Raw genomic sequence first — 22,230 nt, forward strand, 5'->3', positions numbered from 1 at the left:
CAGAAAACTAGTGGATTTCAGAAAAACCAAATTGAGGGTTTGCGGAGACAATTTCAAGTCTCCAAAACTACTTAGATACGTAATTGCACATACATATAAATTAATATTAAATGAAATTCAATGCGTTATGTTCAAATTTTAATTATTTTATTTCTATTTTAAATAAATTATGTATGTTTTGATTGACATTTCTGTACAAATTTATGTTCGCGGTAAAGCAATTTATCATAAAAAATCTAAATTAAAACGAATTAACTCACTTCATCTTCCTTAATCAACGAACATGAAAACGACAGACGAGGCTCCAAATTAAGTGGATAAGTTTTGAAATACCCTCCAATAGAAACGAACTTAAGTCAACTTTCTTCTGCTATCGATATCCAATCGATAACTATTTATTCCCACAGGCTCGCTAAAAATTAAAATTTATTTGTAGTCAAGTGCTGTCTCTTCAGCATAATATTTATTTTTGAAGCATTCTGAGCTGTACCAATAGGAACTACTATCGACTAGCTGTTAAAGCATTTGCTCCCTCATATGGGTAAGAACAGCTGGTGCTTTTTCCTGTACAGCTATACATAAGTTTAGTTAGCTGCTGGCTAAGAAACATACATACATACATATGTACTTATGTACATATGTACAATGCATATGTGTACAAGCTGCTTCATTCATTGGTCTCAAGGTTGAAATGTGTTCGGGTATTTTATTTCCTGTCCCCAATTTTACCCCTTCACTCCATATACATATGTATGTACGTCGGTATTTACAAACAAAAGTAGTTTGCTTTGCTAAACCAAAGACAAAATATTTAAATATTTGCATTTTGAAAGCCTTTCATACATAAATTCCATCATCAATTAAAATTTTATAATTTTTGTATATTTTCTTAGCCAAATAAAAGACATGACAAATTTAATACTTTTTTTAAATTTTATTGACAGACACTATGGCAAACAACGACATCAATTTTATATTGACAAATTTATAAGTTAGTGGGATTATTGAATATAGAGTTTATACAGTGCCGCTTAGACACTTTGCAATAACAACTATCACATACAATGTATGTATGTATATACACAGTTCCAAATACTTATACATACATATCTATACAAATATTAACAATGGCATTCTTCTTTATTTAAGTAACTACACATTTTATCGCATATCATAAGTTTAAGTACTAAAACAATTAATCAATTCCTTAATCTTAAAACTAAAAAAATTAAGCATAATTAAATAAAGTATAACTCACTTGTTTTAATTTTTTTTTTGTTTAATATTTGATATATTAAAATACATATGTATGTATCGATGTTAACATGTTTTGCCTGATATGTTATAATTGAAATCGGTTGCGACAGGCTTAATATAATTTGTGTGTGCCTGATGCCTCATGCAACTTTATTAAGTAGAATATTTTTCATTCTGCAGACATACTTATATACATATGTATGTGAACATATATTATTGTATATTTTCTGCCTGTATGTATGTAAGAACATATCAGTGTAGATGCATTTCAATTGAATCCGCACAGACATAAAAATAACTATTTCTAAATATTCCGTTGGTGAAATTGCCTTAAGCCTCAAATTAATTGCTACATACATACATACTGTACATGTAATGCTTAGAGTCATCAGTCTGTGATAAAATAATAATAAAACAAAATTAAGTAAATTGTGTCCACAATTGTACATTTGTCCGTTGTTACTTACGAGTATATGGGTCAAAGCAAATGTATTTATTGTATTGTACATTTCATGTTTTCAAATTAATTGCAGCCATTCAATTAACGATCACAAATGATCACATATTCGATAGAAAGTTATTAAGAGTATAGCTTTGTGAAAGACCGTCTTAAGGGTATTGAGTGGCTTTTATTGGGGGTGACTATTGATAGTAATCTTGTGTTCTTATTTATTGCTGGGAAATGCACACACACGTCAAATGCACTTATATATATGTATGTACATACATATATTTATTTATGTGTATTGCTGGCAAGCGTGAGAAAATGATTTCCGAAACAATATGACATGATGGGAATGGCACATGGTTGGTCAAGAATAGCAGTGTTCGCAATTAATTTTATTTCTAGCGAAACGTTGCTTAAACAAATTTATTGATAAAATATAAATTAATAATAAATATAATTATATATAAAAAAATATTGTAAAGAAAATGATTAATTAGAAAATATTAAATTAAAATTAAATATTAAAAAAAAATAAATAAACGAGATTGAAAAAATTAAAAACAAAAAACACGATTGAGAACAAGAAATTCATAATAAAAAAATATTAAAAAAACAGGATTGAAAAAATAAAAAAAAAACAATTGAAAACATGAAATAAATAAAAAGAAAAAATAAAGAAAAACATAATATTGAAAAAAAATAAAAAGCATGATTGAAAACAATAAAGAATTAAAAAAAATTAAAAAAAGAGATTTGAAAAAGTTAAAAAAAACATAATTGAAAACAACAAATGAATAAATAGAAAATAGTTAAAACAAAAAATTAGAAAAGAAAAAAAAACAAAATTGAAAAAATGTAAAAAGCATGAAAACAAGATTGAAAAAAATTAAAAAGCATAATTGTAAACAAGAAGTGCATAATAAGAAAATATTAAAGCAAGAGAAAAAAAAGGAAGATTGAAAAAATAAAAAAAATAATAATTGAAAACAAGAAATGAATAATAAGAAAATACGATTAATAAAAGATGATTAAAAAAAGATTTATAAAAACAAAAATTACAAAGAATATATAAGAAAAGCTAATATGAAATGATTAATAAAAGATTTAAAAAATGTAAAAAGCTTAATTGAAAACAAAAAATTAATAATAAGAAAATATTTAAAACAAAAAATAAAAACAAATAAAATTAAAAACACATAATTGTAAACAAGAAATGAACAGTAAGAAAATAAATAAATATATTAAATAATTTTTAAAATAAAAAAAAAACTTAAAAAAATATAAGAAAAAATTAATAAAAATTTATTAATAAAAAACATTAAAAAAAAATAAATTAAAAAAATTGTTAATAAAAGCTTATACTCAAATATTGTATTTTGACTTTCTTTGTTACACACCAACTTAACCTCTTTAAAAAAATTTCATTTTCAATTTTTAATCCCAACATTTTTTTGAAAGTCTTCCATTTAATTGAAAAATTTTATTTAAAAAATTCGCAATCCTTATTCAGTCATAAAAACTCATTTAAGTAAAAACTGCGTAAATATTATGTTACCCCCGTTCGGACTAGTAAAATTTTTTATATTAGAAAAATTTAAAATTTTTTTGAATTTACCATATTACAAAAATGTGAAATTTAATTTTTTCCTATTAGTTAAAGAAAATTAACATATTTCAAACCGCAATTTACAGTAACAATAAAAAGTTTTATTTAACAAAGAACTGCTTTGTTATTGTGTTTTTCAAGAATGTCATAATACCCTGCACTATCACTAAAGCAAATAAAAAAACAAACAAATTTAATAGACAAACGGCCAGACCTTGTAGGCTTTCTTGGTAAAAATAAAATTAACTGTAAATGCAGTTGTGGTGGCGCATTCATAAATCATTTGCAGGTATGTACATATGTACATACATGATACATATTAAATTTTTATTTTTTTTTAATTTAATTTTTATATATTTTAATTTTTTCTCATGGATTTATATTTTTTATATTGCGCTACGAACAATATCTTTGAAATATTAGAAGAAAACTGCTAAGTAGTGTCTATACACGAGCAGAAAATGTTGTTGTTGTACAATAATTTATAATGAAAATATTATTTGCTTGCATTGTATTTACAAAATAAAAATTATTTATAGGTACATGGATATGTGCCATCTGATCAAATTTGACCCGGACTGTGAAAAAAACTACATTTTCGCGTATTTTAATGCCAATCTTTATTATAACGTTTGCATACGCAGTTTAACTGGAACGATTTGGGTCAAATTTGGACAGGTGGTAGGTATATATAAAAGTAAAATGGGTAGCTGTTTTGAAATACGAATATATAACTTTTGTTCTTGTAGTTAAGTTACTGAAATTTCGATGTTTATACAGTGGGCGGGAGAGGAGTAACTTTTTGGTCATAGTTTTGCTTTACGCAGCTGCAGGTTCCAAAAAGAAATTTCGTTACATTTTTGTGTAAGTTTTTTAAGTGGTTACATGGGTTTACGGGTTTAAAAAAATCGATTTTTTTTATTATCTTATTATACTCTACAACATCTCCTTAATTTTCAAGTAGATCGGAGTAATAGTTGCGGTATACAATCTTGAGAACTTGTGCGCTCGAGGCCAGCTAAGCTCGGTGCGCCGTCTTTAAACGCGTTTTTTCGAAACTGTGTTTTTGAAGTCGGTTGGCAAGATTTTTCGGGAACTACTCAACCGATCTTCATGAAATTTCACATAGTTCTTTAAGATACAATACTTAAAGACTTGGACGAAGGATTTTTTTGATTACAACTATTTGGAAAAAATTGTTGCGTGATTTTCACTGAAATTTTAATTTTTTTTGTAAAAATGTCTGCCAAAAATACAATTTTCACTTTTTTTTCTTCGTCCAAGTTCTAAAATAAGGTTTTAATTAAATAATGTATTCTTTCACTTTAAATGATCTTGTCAGGAGTTATCCTACCAACGCGGACGCATCTCTTTTCTCAGTGGTCACCGGGAATGGCGTCACAATGGTCGAGTATAAAATATTTTTATTTTTCAAAAATTTCGGTATTCCTTTGTTAATAGTGTATGTTTGTAACAAAAAAAAGAGTTCTGAAGAAATATTTAATTTTTATATGAGTAAAAAGTTTTTGAAAAAGGCTGTTTTTTACCCGAGGAAACCCATGTAACCTCTTAAGCATCTTTACTATATAGAAAAGATAAAAAAATTCAGAAATTATATAAAAAACGTACAATGAGTTTCAGTAAAAAATTTATAAGTGTATATATGTATGTACATTTGTATATCGTCGCTTTAAATGGAAAACAATGTATCATCAAACAAAAATTTAAAATTATTGTTAGATATAATAACCTATATATTGGTTATTTTATAACGAAAACTCTAATTTTGTTTTAATATGAGTGTTTGATAACCATTTTATAGCCGATTTATAACCAAAACTATAATTTTGTTGCAAAATGAGTGTATGATAACCATTATATAACCATTTTATAACCGAAATTCAAAGTTTGTTTTAATATGAGTGTATGATAACCATTATATAACCATTTTACAACCGAAACTCAAATTTCGTTTTAATATGAGTGGTTTCTACTAATGTATATAATAACGTTTTTCCTTCGCCTGTAAACTTTGTGAAAAGTGATTTTACGTGATTTTGCATTTTAGGCGACGATAGGTATTGTGACGTGTGCATATAAAACTGCTTTCAGTTTCGCAAGTGAACACCGTACTGTAACTACTGTAACTAATCTTGCATTGTGCTTGTCTTTTTTTAAGTAGCTCGATTTATTTGTCGGAGTATGACGTTTTAGACACTAGATAAAAATTCTATTGTTTTTACAGTTGTTTAAGCGCGTAAACGTGTGCAAGTGCATAAGTGCAGATATGTATGGCGCGAAGTAAGGTGTGTAAATTTTTTGTTTAATTTCTTCTAAATGCTAAGTGAGGTTACTTTTGACTACTTAACAACAATTGCAACACTATATTATTTATTGTTGTTTTAATATACATATTTTTCTAAACTTTTAGTCGAGACCACTCCAAAAAGCATTCAAAATGCGCTGGCAGCTTACGTACAGATGTTTACATTTATTTTATATACATACATATGTATATGTACATACGTGTGTGTTGTGGTCTACTACTCGTAAATACCGCTAAAGGCACTTTAAAATTGATTGTGTGCATAATACTCGTAATTGTTTATTTTACTAACAACTAACAACTACCGACTACTCACTATCAACAAGCTAAGTACACGCTTACTTACATATGTACGTATTTACATACATATATATGTATGTATTACTAACTGTTCATATACTGGCATTTTCTATTTAGGATTCGTTTAACCTTAAAAAGTAAAATTAAAAATAAAAATTAATAAATACGCTAATAACTAAGTTAAACATTGTTTGAATCACCAGCAGTGAAGTAGCAATATTTTACCAACAATTAAAATGCCACATTTATATACACGCCAATCCTCAATACTGTACCATTTTCACCCACATCACTGTTCCATCTGTTCGTGCCGCTTATCTTGCGCTTGCGCATGCGTTTTACGCTTGTGCCAACGCACGCTGGCGAATTGTGCAAAACGCTGCCCGCAAATGTCGCATTTGTACTTCTTCACTGGCAAATGCAGTTCGTTGTGCTTCTTCAGATTGGCGAATGTGGTGTAGGCCTTGCCGCACACATCACAGACATGCTTACGTATATTCAAGTGGCCATTCATGTGATCCGTATAACGGTTGCGCTCGTAGAAGGCCTTGTCACAGATGGGACAATGAAAGTTGGACTGGTTGAGGTGGGCGCGTCGGTGTGTGTCGTAAAAGGACCAAGTTTTGAAGGATTTGCCACAGAAGCTGCAGATGTAGGGACGCTCGCCTGAAAGTATGAAAGGTGGAAATGCAATGTGATAAGGTGTATACGAAGATTATAAGGTTATAAAATTTATATTTTTTTACAGTAGAGGAAAGCACCGAAAGCCGGAGTGCGAAACTTGAATCCACCAAACGTTATCTACTCCCAACTCAAGATAAGACTATGCTCAATAATGTACAATAGGTTCGAATAAATTTACTCAATCCATATTTAAGAAATAAATTCGCAAAAAGTATTTTATTTTTACCATGAAAACCCTTTCCCCCCTTAAGCACTTATTACATTTGTTTCTTAGGTCGACTAATTGTTTAGTCACTGGTACCACCATGAGATCGTCCGCATATGCTACTAATTTCAAGACTTTTTTTTCCTGTCTTCTTAGTGGGCCTAATACTGTGCCTTGCGGTACTCCATTCGAGATAGAGTAGCTCTTGGTTCCTTCGTTCGTATCATAAATCAGCCTTCTATATTTAAAATAACTCGTTATAATGTTTATGAGGTATTCAGCGTCACGTAATTCATCCAGGATTTAGATTAAGACTTATCGTAGTGCATCAATAGTGGATCTCTTTTATAATTTTTATAAGCCGTATTGTCTCTCTGATAAACCGCCGGCTTCCTAGATTGCTAACTCCCAGCGGTTTCGTACTATATTTTCGTACACTTTGCCCATTGTGTCGAGCATATACAGAGGTCGGAACGATGAAGATTCTTCAGGTTGATTCTTTGGTTATGGAAGGAGAACCAAACCTTGTACTTTCCACGGGTCGGGGAACACCTCTTCCTTTATAAAAGCGATGTTCATTTTAGCAAACAGTCGAGGTTTTAAACCTTATAGCTTCCTTCAGGGCTGTTGCGTATGCCATTTAATCCAGGCGCTTTGGTGTTTTTAATTTTCTCTGCTATGGTTGATATAGTATAAGAGGCCCTCAGAGTGGACCCTTAAAGCCGGTCAGAAAACAAGAAAAAACGTTAACTTCGGCTGCACCGAAGCTAATATAGCCTTCACAGCTGCATTTCTTTTAGTAACTATGTGTTCAGTTTGTATGGTAGCTATATGCTATAGTTAACCGATCTGAACAATTTCTTTGGAGATTACATTGTTGCCTTAGAAAATAATCTGTACCAAATTTGGTGAAGATACATTGCCAAATGTGACAGTTTTCCATACAAGAACTTAATTCCGATCGTTCAGTTTATGTATATGGCAGTTATATGTTATAGTGGTCCGATATCGGCCGTTCCGACAAATGAGCAGCTTCTTAAAGAGAAAATGACGTTTGCAAAATTTGAAAAGGATATCTTAAAAACTGAGGGACTAGTTCGTATATATACAGACGGACGGACGGACGGACGGACATGGTCATTTATATATATACTTTATAGGGTCTCCGACGCTTCTTTCTGGGTGTTACAAACATCGTGACAAACTTAATATACCCTGTTCACGGTATAACAAGGTAATACACATCATTTTCTTTGATTACAGTCTTGTGGTTCCAAACGAAGTCGTTCCACAGGGTCGAAAGATACTACGGAATACTACTTGATTGTTTTGTGGCGTCTACCTGAAGTAAATCGTCGTAGACGACTGATTTATGTCGACGAAAATTCTTGGAATCTTTACCAAGATAGAGCGCAGACACATACTAGAATTGTGACCGACTTTGCAAAAACAACTTTTAAGTTCCAAAGAACTTCTGCACCAAGTTTTATTAAAATATCTAAATTTTTACTCAAGCTATAGATTGCATGGACACACGGATGGACGGGAATTTAATTTATATTTGAAAAAAAAAAATTAATAATAAAAACAAAGCTCACCTGTATGACTACGCATATGAATGGCGACCTCGGTGGATGTAGCAAATTTCTTATCGCATACTTCGCAAGCATACGGAAAATCACCTTTATGACGACGTATGTGTATGGTTAGATTGCCGGGTATTTGAAAACCCTTACCGCAAAGCGTGCAAATAAATGGTTGCATGCCATCATGGCCAGACTTATGAATCTTATACTGATCGGAGGTCTTAATTAGTTCAGCGCAAACATCACAGCGAAATGGTCCCAGATTAACATCGAGAAATTCCATCAGCTTCGTTTGTATAATTGACGGTGGCGGTGGTGGCGGCGTTGTGTTGTTTTGTGTGGTTTCGACTAGACGCTTATGCTTTTCGGCTGAAAACTCTTTACGCATTTCATATAAGGTTTTCTGCAATTCTTCCAATGTACTATCAATGCCAAGCATCAGATTGACTTCCTCGAGCATTTGGTTGAGTTCCTCATTGCGGTATGTGGTCGAACGATAATCGGGGTGCTCGACATCCCAAAGCGCTGAATAGCTCTTGTAGATCTCAATGAATGTCAGGTGATCATCGTTACTTTTGAACTCGATAGATTTAGCCTTTAAATATTGTATCTTTGGTTTGCAAGCGATAACACCTTTGCGCTGAAAGACGTTAAATACAGTTTGTTAGCGGTTGCTTGCGATTAAGGAAACCTTATTTAACTCAATGGTGATAAACATATAATCCTTAATCATAACTGTACTACTATCTCATGGTACATAACCGAATTTTGCTTACCTTTTTTAGACGATCGCATAACTGATCTTCGAAGATCTTCTGCAGGAACTCCATTTGTTCAAAGCACCACAATTTCGGCGCATACAGTCCTTTTTGTTCGTGTACTATACGTAATTCGCGTCGAAAGCGCGTTCGTAGTTTTTGTATCTCGGTGGCACATTCATCGGCGGTCATGTTAACATCCTTCTCCAGCAGCAAATTTATTGAGATCTCACGCATCAGTTCATTCTTATTACATAGTAAGTAGTTGGGATGCTGGGGATTCCAGAGCGATTCCTGTCTACGAAATGCGTCCAAAAGATAAGTAAGTACGGTACGATTATGTGTGGAACGTGTCGATTCTGTGCAATCTTCATCCAATGATTTATCCGAACTGTCCAATTGTTTCTACAACGAGAAGGAAGTCAACACATAGAAAGAGTTCAATACAGCAGAAAACTGCGCTCGCTCAACTAATCGTACCTTAACTCTACGTGCAGCACGCTTATTCTCGATAATATCACGGAGAAACTCCATTTTCTCGAAATATTTGAAACGTGTCTTATATTTGCCCTTACGTTCGCGCGCTTTAGCCAATTCCAGTCGATAGCGTGAGCGTAGACTCTTAATGATCGCATAGATCTCGGAGCCGTCCAATGAGTAGTTCATATCTCGCAAGAGTGGGCGCGATAATTCCTCGAACATCTTACGATTCGCGTTGTATTTGTATTGCGAATGATTGGGATTCCAGAGTTTTTCGTTCTTTTTGTACGCTTCAAGCAGGTAAAAGATCACTTCGGTACTATGCTCATTTTCGTTGACCAAGGGCTAAAAGGACAAACGAAATCGCTATACAAAAATACGTATTTATGAGTGCTCTTAAGTTTGCTAAGTACCTTTTCGCCATTTGGCGTTTTCGATGTGTTCAACGGCAATGCTATAAGGTTTCTACGCAATTCTCTGTTGCTATATGGACTGGGTACATCATTTTCCGGACACTGTAAAAATGAAAGGGAAGACGTCTAATTTTTCATTTTACTTTTTTCAGTTCTAATCATCAATCACAAGCAGAGATAGAGACAACTTTTCAATAAAATTTAAGGAATCTGGAGGAATGGTGAACTTTACAAACCAAAATAGAGTAAATACATATATCACCATGCTACCAACAATTAAGATCTAGCGCTCTTAGAATGGATTATATTAATACATATGAAAAGAAAGACTGTGCATGAATCGATATTAGAAATTCGTGTCAACTTGAAGAACCCTCGAATGAATGCGACGACATTCAAGACTCGACCAAGCTCAAGCTCAAATAATTTAAGGAGCCGTGCCATGTGCTGGTTACTGAAATAATCTTGTGTGTTGAATCATTACCTTAAATGTGAATACATCGGTATTTTTAGCTCCAAAAACCGACTATTTTGGTGTCTTACACTAAGTTAGTTTAATCAGGGTTTGGCATGTGAAACATATTCGTCAAAACGATCGTCATTTTAACCACAAATATCTATATTATCAGAAAGTATAAAAACAGGGTTTGACATTGTTCCAGCGCAATCCAAAGAAATGTTTTCGTCGTTTCGTTACCGTGGGCCAGTGGATTCGACGGTCCATTTTTCTTCCAAAATGATGTCGATGAGAACGTAACCGTCAATGGCATCTGTTACGGCGCCGTGATAACCGATTATTTGATGCCTACAATTGAAGATCGTGATCTCGACGACATTTGGTTTCAACAAGACGGTACCACTTCCCACACATCGCATCCATCAATGGATTTATTGAGAGAACACTTCGATGTTCACGTTTTGGTCCGGTCAATTGGCCACCAAGATCGTGTAATATCACACCGTTAGACTTTTTCCAGTGTTGATATATGAAAAAATGCTCGTACGAGTTATCGAAAATTGGACTCAACGGATGGACCATCTGAGTCGTAGGGAAAGGGTAAGCTTCAAAAATTAAATGCCAGAGAATGTTCCTTCCAATGATAATAAATATTCCCCATTAAATTTGAATTTTCTGTATTTCTTCTTAAGGAAAAACTTGGGCCCTTGCTTCTCGAAACCAACTTTAGGTATATTTCGGTTCAAAAGTTAAGGCACTTTGTAGGTGAAAAAATCGTTGATAAATTCCATTTAAAAATATTCAGTTTTATAGCTTGAGTTTTTACTCTCATCATCTCTATATTCTAACGCTCAATTTGGCGTCTTCTCTGCAGTCACAATTTTGTCCAAATGTACCGGTGTACTTATTAAATGTTAATGGGATCATTTTTTATTATTTTACTTTGCATCAAAGCTATTAACTACCAATTCATAGCTATTAACTAGCTTTGACTTGCTCCAAATTTACAGGAAATGCCTGTGCACCCAAGTAGAAATGTTCATGTTTGTTAAAGACTTGCTTTTCCTGACTTTTGGTATCGTAAAATTAATTGATTGGCGAAGTAAATTGCGCCCCATTTTCGCGAATTCAAATGTCTAAGCATTTATTTGACATTACTTGTACATACATACAGTGCATAATTATATACAGACGTATTGTTAGCACTCGTAATCATGCACAAACAACCATAAAATTATTTTGATTGCCTGGACTGCCAAATATAAATATTTATTTATTCGTGGTACATACATAAATATGTAGGAACATATAGTAAAGGTTTCTAGCTATGTCTGTATGTTTATATATGTGTAATAATTCGAAGTCCAAAACTCTGATAAACCAAAACAGCAGTCATTAAACAAGATATACATATGTATATCTTGATTTGCCACGCAGGCATACAAACATACCTGACTAATAAATTCCACCTTTACATTTGATTAGATTGAAGACTTTGATTTTTTATTAAGTATTCAGACCGGCATGATATTATTAGATATGCCTCGTTCTGGACGGCCTTCGACCTCTTCAACTGATGAAAATATTAAAAAGTGAAGGATATGGTGCTTGAAAATAGTCAGGCCAGTATTTGAGAGATGGCAGGAGAGCACTACTTCTCTCGCGAATTCGTTCAAATGATTTGGTGGATATTTTGGGTATGAAATGCGTGCTTGCTCGACTCGTCTCGATAAAGCCGAATTTTTTCTCAAAAAAGAGTTCGATTGTGACCGCCTTTAAAGTCAAAAACACAATGAATACCATCGATCAACCACCGTATTTACCAGGGTTGGCTCCGTGTGATTTTTTCTTGTTCCACAAACTGAAATGGCCGCTCCGTGCAACCCGTTTTCAATTCAATCGAAGAGATAAAACAAAACTCGCTGAAGGAGTGGAAGGCTATACAAAAAAGGTCTTATAAAGAGTGTTTCGAGGACTGGAAAAATCGTTGGCATAAGTGTTTTAGATCCGGTGGGCATTACTTTGAAAGTATTGAAATTATTAGATGCCGTCAGATAATTTTCTTTTTGTAATATTTTTTGTAAATTTTTCCGTTTTTTTAAATGTTCGGCAACACTGCTTAACACATAGTGGCTGATAATCGCAATTCCAATCTTTAACGTCAACCAATTTTTAACGTCAGAATTTGAAGGAATTATGAAATCCTATCGTCACCTATTTGAAAATTAATTTTTATGAAAGCTTTTTTGAGTTTCGGGCAATACCCAAAGACAACTAGCTCAATTCACTAGAAAAAAGTATAAAAAAGTAAAGGTCAAAAGCAGAAGAGGCGTGGTAAAATAAAGAATTCGGCTACTCGCAACTTTAAACAAGAAAGTAAAACCTCCTGTTGTTTTTATCGTTGTAGCGGCATAAAACATTCCTGAAGTAATTTCGAGGAATGGTGCCGAGTTTGCAATCCTTGGTCGAATGAAAATCCGTGTTCGTTCCGGTTACTTAGACCTAACTATCGTGCGAACGCTAACTCACTTATCATTGTCTCTCCAAAAATTAGACTAGTGGTAATCACTAGTTACCAGGTCCGCACAATAAAGGATGTATAAGAGCTTCCCAATCAAGCTTCCGGAACTTCTGGCGAGTCACTATCGATATGTAAGACCTGGCGTTGCTCTGATGGTACACAATTCCTTTCCTATTTTCACAAGCTGGCCGCTTCCAGCCGAAACTATTTTTTCGGACTATCCAATTATTAACGAACAGGTCCGAAATAAGAGTTTGGCCGTTTCGAGAGCAACTCCTAATAACTTAATCCTTGACAATCCCACCAAACACATAATAAAACCTTTCCATCAATCTTAGCCTAGTCACTGTTTGCGTAAGCTCACAGCGACCAGTTTCGCTTGATGATCGTAAGTGTTTCACTTTTCATCAACAGTAATCATCAGCTTTTGGGACCATTCCACAGCGGAATCGCAGGAAATTGTAAAGCTGATGAGCTAACAAGGAAAGGCATATTAGAAACGCTATCACAAAAATGGGAGTGGATTGGTGCTCCCGTAACCTCTTGTGTTCTACTACTAGATATCTGGGCTTCGCGGCAGCTTGGCCAGCCCTGGGTCACCATCGGTATATGCGCTCAAGATCGATCACAAGAGATCTAGTGAACTCCTTGCCCTCAGTAAGGCTAGCCTCTTCCTAATTGTGGTTCTTTTAACAGACCATTGCCCTATTGGCGTCCATGCTGTAAGGCTGGGAATCTTACCAGACGCCATCTGCAGAATATGTAAGGAACAAGATGAGGTGGAAATAACTCAATACTTCCTTATTGACACTTAGGAGCGCATACCTTCAGACATCCCATCGAAGTGATTGTAAAAATAAAGCATTTCTTTTTACTAGACCTCGATGTACCCAGCTAACGCTGATTAATCCAAAACTAAAGATACTGACGGAGTCATGTAATTTGAAGTGGCTTTAAGCTCATTTTCACGTATTCGTACACTTGCAGGTTCCACTCACTCCTCATTACACCCCCGTTAGTATACGCATGTAAGCTTTGATGATTGCCTGAAGACAACGTCTGCTAATTTCTTAATCTGCTGATGTTGCCACATCGGTTTCTGTAAGAGACTCTTAATGTATTAAGGCGTTGGCTTGACGGAATCTGTATGTACTAAATATACAGAACGAGTATGTACATATATACTTGTATATACATAAGCTGCATTTTAACCGACAAGAAAGTCATGTGACCACAAGAATGTTTGTGGTAGCCGTCGGTATCAAGAAAAAACTTCTTCCTGCAATGCCGCTGCTAAGCGAAATGTCAACAGCTGGATTAAAATTAATGCGTGTTTGACTTTGTGGAGTGCCTCGCCGTAAACGCCGTATGCTTGCACATTTGTACATATCTAATGATATATGGAATTATTAATCAACTTATGATGCTCATGTCCTACATAAGTAATTATAAAAGCAGTGAGTGTTGACATAGCGAGCACACAATAGCTGATGGTTGGCGAGCACTCCTGCTTGGTAAGAGTATTTTTAGATTGAACATCAAAACTTGTTTTTATGTGACGGCAAATTTGCCGTTTTATCAAAGAATTTCAAATTCAAAGCATAAAAAATAATGTGCATAAAGTTGTGTGTGCATATGTGGCCACCATATCTGCAACCAGAAGACCGCACAAGCACACATATTTTATGCAAGCTTGTATGCATGTATGTGTATAAATATGTTGGTATACAGGACTAATCTCACATATGGTCCTAACAGAAGTTTTACAGCAGTCTTTTTCAGTCAGTCTTCGAGTAAATTGAATGAGAATTCAGACAGGTCCTAAAATGCTTGAGAAAGTGAATATGAAAACGAATCCAAACAAAGCGAAATTGCTCTGAATATGAACTTCAAGCATATATTTATAATAAAAATCGTTAATGGATTCCAGAAATCAAACTTTTGTTTTTGAGTACTTATCACAAGTTGTCAAATCTAAACTATATATATTTACTTAAATACAAGTATACTTCTTGTCCTATCTATTTTCGAAACGAAAAAGTCCGCTTCCGGCAATCGCTAAAGGCACTGACTATCCCAGTTGTTGCTGTAGCGGCCGAAAATCTTGCTGTAGTAATTTCGAAAATGGTGCCGAGTTCACAGATCTTGGTCGGATATAATTCCAGATGCTTTCCGGTTAGTTATACCCAACTGTAGTGGAAACGGCCGAATCGAGGCTTTTAATAAGTGTATAGGCTTTGAATTAAGCATTGTCATCTTTGTATAGAGCGATTATAAAATTTGTATTAAAATACGAGAAAATGTGTTTTTTGTGAATTCAGGACAACTTTGGTATATACATATATCCCTAGCTTAGACCTGTCATTTACTCTACTGGGATATAAATAGTACATATGTTCTTACATACACTCAGTTGATTAAAATCCATGTTCAAACACTAGTCTACACTTGTTTCAGCCAGTGCGCCGCTTGAGCTTTCGTAACCCTTTTCATTTTCGATGAGAGCAGATATACATACATATATATACTATATATACATCATACGTACTAGGTTCATAATACAGGTAGTCAAAAAATTGTACAAGAATATATTTTGAGGTTTCATCAAACACCTGTATATTTAAAATTTCCAACAACTTAAGGACCGAACTATAGTTTCTGACCAGACTTGGAAGTGCCTTTAAGGTCAGAACTAAGTAAATAAAGAAAAAAAAATTTTGAATAAGAAAGAAATAAAATTAAAAATCAGTAAAACAAGAAAAAACGTTAACTTCGGCTGCACCGAAGCAAATATACCCTTCACAGGTGTATTTCTTTTAGTAACTAAGTATCCAGTTTGTATGGCAGCTATATGCTATAGTCAACCGATCTGAACAATTTTTTCGGAGATTATGTTATTACCTTAAGCAGTAATCCATGTCAAATTTCGTGAAGTTACCACGTCAAATGCGAAAGTTTTCCATACAAGCCCTTGATTCCGATCGTTCGGTTTGTATGGCAGCTATATGCTATAGTTAACCGATCTGACCCGTTTCTTTGGAGATTACATTGTTGCCTTAGAAAATAATCTATATCGATTTTCGTGAAGATACATTGTCAAATGTGAAAGTTTTCCATACAGGAACTTAATTCCGATCGTTCAGTTTGTATGGCAGCTATATGCTATAGTCAACCGATCTGAACGATTTCTTCGGAGATTACATTGTTGCCTTAGAAAATAATCTATATCCAATTTCGTGAAGATACCACGTCAAATGCAAAAGTTTTCCATACAAGCCCTTGATTCCAATCGTTCGAATTGTATGGCAGTTATATGTTATAGTGGTCCGATATCGGCCGTTCCGGCAAATGAGCAGCTTGTTGAAGAGAAAATGACGTTTGCAAAATTTCAAAACGATATCTTAAAAACTGAGGGACTAGTTTGTATATATACAGACAGACAGACAGACGGACATGGCTAAATCGACTCAGCTCAACATACTGATCATTTATATACTTATATACTTCATAGGGCCTCCTTCTGGATGTTACAAACTTCGTGACAAACTTAATATACCCTGTTCAGGGTATAATAAAACTATTCGTCGAATTCCACCGTCATGTAAGCTCTGCGCGTTTGTACCAGAGCTAAGGTTATGTTAGTTTAGGTTAGTCTGGTAGCCTAATCAGCCACGCATAGACCAGTTTAGGCCCCTTGCGATACCAGATTCAGTTACTAGATCCATGAGGATTAGTTATCTTTTAGGATGCCTGCGCTTGACGCGAATTTTTACAGACTTTGTGATCTCAGTATTGATACCTCTTCCAGTGTATCATACCGTGGGGACCGCAGATGCTTACAGCGTAGTCTTGCCAATACGGGACAATTGCACAAGAGATGCTCCGATGTTTCCCTGGTGGCTTGCTCTAGACATTTCCTGCAGTCTTCTCGATCTGTCAGCCTCATTCTGCGGGCAAGTGTCACCACCAGACGGTAACCAGTCAGTATGCCGATCATGTTTCTATAATCTCCTCTATCGAGTGCCAATAGGGATTTTTTTACTTCCGATCTATCGTTTTTCATACGACTTTTGCAGTTTTGACCCAAGTAGCTCGTTTCATCGGGTTTTGATTTGCTTTGCCATACTTTTGTAAAGGTCGTCGTATGGACGATGCATGGGTTTCTCAATGTGGATCACGTTTGCGGGTGTTAGCCGTCCAGGAGCTAAACATTGTGCAAAAAACCGTCTGGAATCATTTGAATACGGCTGGATATAAAAAATAACCGATGTACATACTTATGTATGTATTTATAAGCGCCACATGAGTTAAGGCAAAAAACCTCATGGATCGAATTTTCATCGCGCCATTCCTAAAGCGGAGTTGAATCGCGGGAAGTCAGCGCAAATGGTGGCCAAGTCCGGTTTGCCGGACAGGAAGGTTTTGCTATGTGTTTGGTGGAATTACCAGGGAATCGTTCACTAAGAGCTGCTCTTCGTCCTAGAACTATCAACAATTGGACCGTCTGAAGGAATCAATCACGCAGAAGTGCCCAGCATCAGTTAATAGGAGAGGAATTGTATTCTTTCAAGGCAATGTTAGGCCTTACACAGCGATAGTGACTCGCAGGAAGTTTCAGGGGCTTAGTTGGGAGATTCTAATGCACCCACTTTATAGTGCAGACCTAGCAACAAATGATTATTATCTTTTCTTGCCTATAATCAATGATTTTGTGAAAGATTTCAATGTAGAAAATACAGCAGCCGTAGCTGAGGATGTACACGAAGCCCGTGGAGAGCAGATTCGGCGCTGCTCGCAATAACTGGGACTGACGTATGGAACGATTTGGTTCCTTTTTCTTCGAGATCTTAAATTAAAAGCGTACAAAATATACAAGAACTGCTCTTGAAAAGTTCCAAGGAGATCCGACGTTTTTGAACCAAATGCTGTTCAGCGATGAGGCCCATTTCTGGCTCAATGGGTATGTAAAACCGCAAAATTGCCGCATTTGAGACGAATCTCTGAAGATATTCAAGAGCTGTCATTTCATACAGAAAAAACACCGGTTTGATGAGGTTTGTGGGCCCATGGAATCATCGGTCCACATTTATTCAAAAATAATGCCGGTGACAACGTAACCATCAACGGCGGCTGTTACCGCGTCAAGATAATCGACCATTTGATGCTTGAAATTGAAGAAGACGGCGCCACTTCCCACACATCGCATTCATCAATGGATTTTGTCAGAGAACACTTCGGTGAGCAGATAATTTCACGTTTTAGGTCGGTCGATTGAACATCAAGATGTGATAACACAACGTTATACATTTATACTGTGGGGGTATGGAAAGTTTAAAATCTATGCTTCGATTCAGAACTTGGAGCAAATCATCACGCGTGTCATTCGCCGTGATACCAATACCAATCGAATTGCTCGAACGAGTCATCGGAAATTGGACTCAATTGATGCACCATCAGAGACGTAGCCGCGGTCAACATTTGGAAGACATAATCTTCAAAAAATAAATGTCAAAGAATGTTCTTTCGAATGATAGTAAACATTTCCCCAAAAATTTGAAGTTTCTGTGTGTTTTCTTTTAAAAAGTGGGGAGCCTCGAAATGGATCACTGTTTACGGGAACTAGCCCTACAGTTTTTCAGATACCGATCTGAAATTTTGCACACTTTCCTTTCTTCACTAGAAGTTGCGCGTTAGTCGAAATCGCCACTATAGCTTATAGCCGCAAGATAACTGATCCTTGTATAGAAAACTTTTTATTTAATAAAATATCTTAAAAAAATTTGGAATGGTTTATTGTCCAAGGTAGCGATACAAGCTCTGTATATTGAGATGGGCGTACTATAGCATACAGCTGGTGTAATTTATACTATACACTTGGAGGTGGTCTCACATTTACAACAAATGAGACCAGTCTGTACAATAGAGTAGACTTAAATGTCCTCTGCTCTCAGTGGTCCCGTGGGAGAGACATGAGATGGAAGTAGGCTAGAAAGAAATACAATTTTTAATGAACACTGCCAGCGTTCACTGTAGCTGACATGCAAGAACCGCTAGGAGCAACGCTAGTATCTGCATCCATTCACGTCATATTGACATGTGTGACGTAATTTCACAGCGACAATACAATCGAGTCTTTATTCCCGACTTCAATGATTCAAGCAACACTAATTGCTGTGAACCAAACAAAGGCACATACATGCTTTGCACATAGCACACATACATATGTATATACATATGTACATGTAGTGAGTATGGTACACGCAAAGTGTGCTCCACTTGTGAAATGAGCATAGAATTTACGAACCATTGTAAGTCCTTTTTTTAATAATTTATGCATAGCCTTCATTTAGGGTTTTTCGGTGGCAACTTGTACAGAGTCCACAGCATGTTTATACACACAACTACAATTGCAAGTGTGTACGTGTCATTTTGAAAGTACGTTTATTTACATACGAAGCTCATATCTAAGTGTGTGTGTGTTTGTGTGTGTGTAAGTCGGTAAGCTGTTATTTGCAGCCATATTTTATGCCGCTACTAAGTGGTATTTAATGAAAGCAACATGACTTTAGTCACACCCGCACTATTGAACACAAAAAGCTCCGCTATTTGCGCGCTGGTGCTAATCAATCTTTTATGGTTTAATTAAGTCGTCTAATTTGTGGTGGATTTTCCAGTATCAAATTATCTCTACATGCGCTATTTGCTTAACTTAAAGCTTTTTGTAACTTCTATTTTTTTAGCTTATTTTTTGGGGCATAAAATATTAGTTTTCTACTTAGTTAGTTGATAGTTGTTAATTGAGTGGTGGCATTAAAGTGCAAACCTTCAGCGCCTAAGCGTGAAATCGCATAGCAAATAACGCTGTTTTTAAATTTATTTATTTATTCTACCATTATTTGCTTGGCGTGGCTGGAAAACCGCATTGCATGCCTCCTTGACAGGCATAACGCATCCACGAATGTGGAAAATGAAGCATTTCCATGCTTAGCATTCTTCAATGCGACCCAGAAAAGCATGACGACGCGCGGGTATATGTATATACATATATAACATATATAGTATTTTATATACATACATACATATATACAAGTGCATGTGGTTACGTCACAGTGATTCAACGATCGATCGATCGTTCAATTGACTGGTTAACGAGCGTCGATAAACGCGATCATTCTATTCCATCATGAATGGATACTGAGAACACTGATTACTTTGATATGCAGGCAATTGGCGGCGCTTCAATGTATGCGTACATAAACGGGCATACTAGCCGTGCAAGATCGCGTCATTTTCAGTACTTTCGAAGTAAAAAACAAGAAAAAACGTTAACTTCGGCTGCACCGAAGCTAATATACCCTTCACAGCTGCATTTCTTTTAGTAACTATGTGTTCAGTTTATATGGCAGCTATATGCTATAGTTAACCGATCTGAACAATTTCTTCGGAAATTACATTGTTGTCTTAGAAAATAATCTGTACCAAATTTCGTGAATATATCTTGTCAAATGCAAAAGTTTTCCATACAAGAACTTTTTTCCGATCGTTCAGTTTGTATGGCAGGTATATGCTATAGTTAACCGATCTGAACAATTTCTTCGGAAATTACATTGTTGCCTTAGAAAATAATCTGTACCAAATTTCGTGAATATATCTTGTCAAATGCAAAAGTTTTCCATACAAGAACTTTTTTCCGATCGTTCAGTTTGTATGGCAGCTATATGCTATAGTTAACCGATCTGAACAATTTCTTCGGAGATTACATTGTTGCCTTAGAAAATAATCTATACCAAATTTCGTGAATATATCTTGTCAAAGGCAAAAGTTTTCCATACAAGAACTTTTTTCCGATCGTTCAGTTTGTATGGCAGCTATATGCTATAGTTAACCGATCTGAACAATTTCTTCGGAAATTACATTGTTGTCTTAGAAAATAATCTGTACCAAATTTCGTGAATATATCTTGTCAAATGCAAAAGTTTTCCATACAAGAACTTTTTTCCGATCGTTCAGTTTGTATGGCAGGTATATGCTATAGTTAACCGATCTGAACAATTTCTTCGGAGATTACATTGTTGCCTTAGAAAATAATCTATACCAATTTTCGTGAATATATCTTGTCAAATGCAAAAGTTTTCCATACAAGAACTTTTTTCCGATCGTTCAGTTTGTATGGCAGCTATATGTTATAGTGGTCCGATATCGGCAGTTCCGACAAATGAGCAGCTTCTTGAAGAGAAAATGACGTTTGCAAAATTTAAAAACGATATCTTAAAAACTGAGGGACTAGTTCGTATATATACAGACAGACGGACATGGAGCGACTCAGCTCAACATACTGATCACTTATATATATACTTTATAGGGTCTCCGACGCTTCCTTCTGGGTGTTCCAAACTTCGTGACAAACTTAATATACCCTGTTCAGGGTATAAAAATCACAAAGTTAACAATTTGCAACGCGCTTTAAACAAAAAAAAACGAGAAAATTTGCGATGAGCTCTTCCTTCGACTCCAATTTATGTATGGGAAGTCATTTTTTTTAAGCCTGGAAGCAAAGAGAAGGAGTCAGACATGGTGAGTACCGTGCTGGGGGCAACAAATTGTATCCTAATTCGACCAATTTGGCCCTGGCGATGGCGAAGGCTCAAGGTAGTGCGTTGTCTTAATAGAAGAGCACTTTTTCCTTGCCAAATGTGGCAGCTTTTTTTGCTATAAGAAGTCAAGCCGGCTCAATAATGTGGCTGAGTAGAACCTGTCGACCGTTTTGACTCTTGTTAAGTAGTCGATCACATCTTGTGAATACCAGTTGGCTATCACCTTTCTGGCCAATAAGATAGTATCCGCTTTCTTGCGAATAGGTTCGTCGGCTAAAATCAATTGTTTCAATTATTCCTCTAACTCAGATGTCTAGCAGTCAATTCATATTAAGTTGACGGTCACAACGCGACGCAGAAACCTCCACTGGTTGCGATGCAACAGTGTCAAAAACTGGTGTCCCGCTTGCGCTTATAGTCCTGATATGAAAAAAAGCGACGCATTGTCATGAAGTGGCGTCTCGGTTGTCTGGTTTGAATAGAAGCGCCGCAAACAGCTTTCTCAAGGCCAATAACAGATAAAAAGTCCCCAGCCTACCATAGTAAAACATTTTTTTGGCAACATTCGTTTTTTTTTAAGTCAACATAGTTTCCT

General features: G+C 35.3%; 1 protein-coding gene across 1 annotated transcript in view; it reads right to left on the minus strand.

Moving 5' to 3' along the window:
- Positions 1 to 6,112: 6,112 nt before the first annotated feature.
- Positions 6,113 to 22,230, minus strand: part of LOC120770767 — a 49,993-nt gene continuing 33,875 nt past the window's right edge. The window contains exons 2-6 of the mRNA XM_040098349.1: positions 10,064 to 10,165; positions 9,651 to 9,995; positions 9,189 to 9,575; positions 8,425 to 9,052; positions 6,113 to 6,603 (exon numbers count right to left, since the gene is read on the minus strand). Coding sequence (XP_039954283.1) covers positions 6,227 to 6,603; positions 8,425 to 9,052; positions 9,189 to 9,575; positions 9,651 to 9,995; positions 10,064 to 10,165 — 1,839 coding nt within the window. The 3' untranslated portion in view covers positions 6,113 to 6,226. The remainder of the gene's footprint in view (positions 6,604 to 8,424; positions 9,053 to 9,188; positions 9,576 to 9,650; positions 9,996 to 10,063; positions 10,166 to 22,230) is intronic.

The sequence above is a fragment of the Bactrocera tryoni genome, chromosome 3, assembly GCF_016617805.1.
Source record: "Bactrocera tryoni isolate S06 chromosome 3, CSIRO_BtryS06_freeze2, whole genome shotgun sequence".
In the NCBI taxonomy this organism is placed as follows: domain Eukaryota; kingdom Metazoa; phylum Arthropoda; class Insecta; order Diptera; family Tephritidae; genus Bactrocera; species Bactrocera tryoni.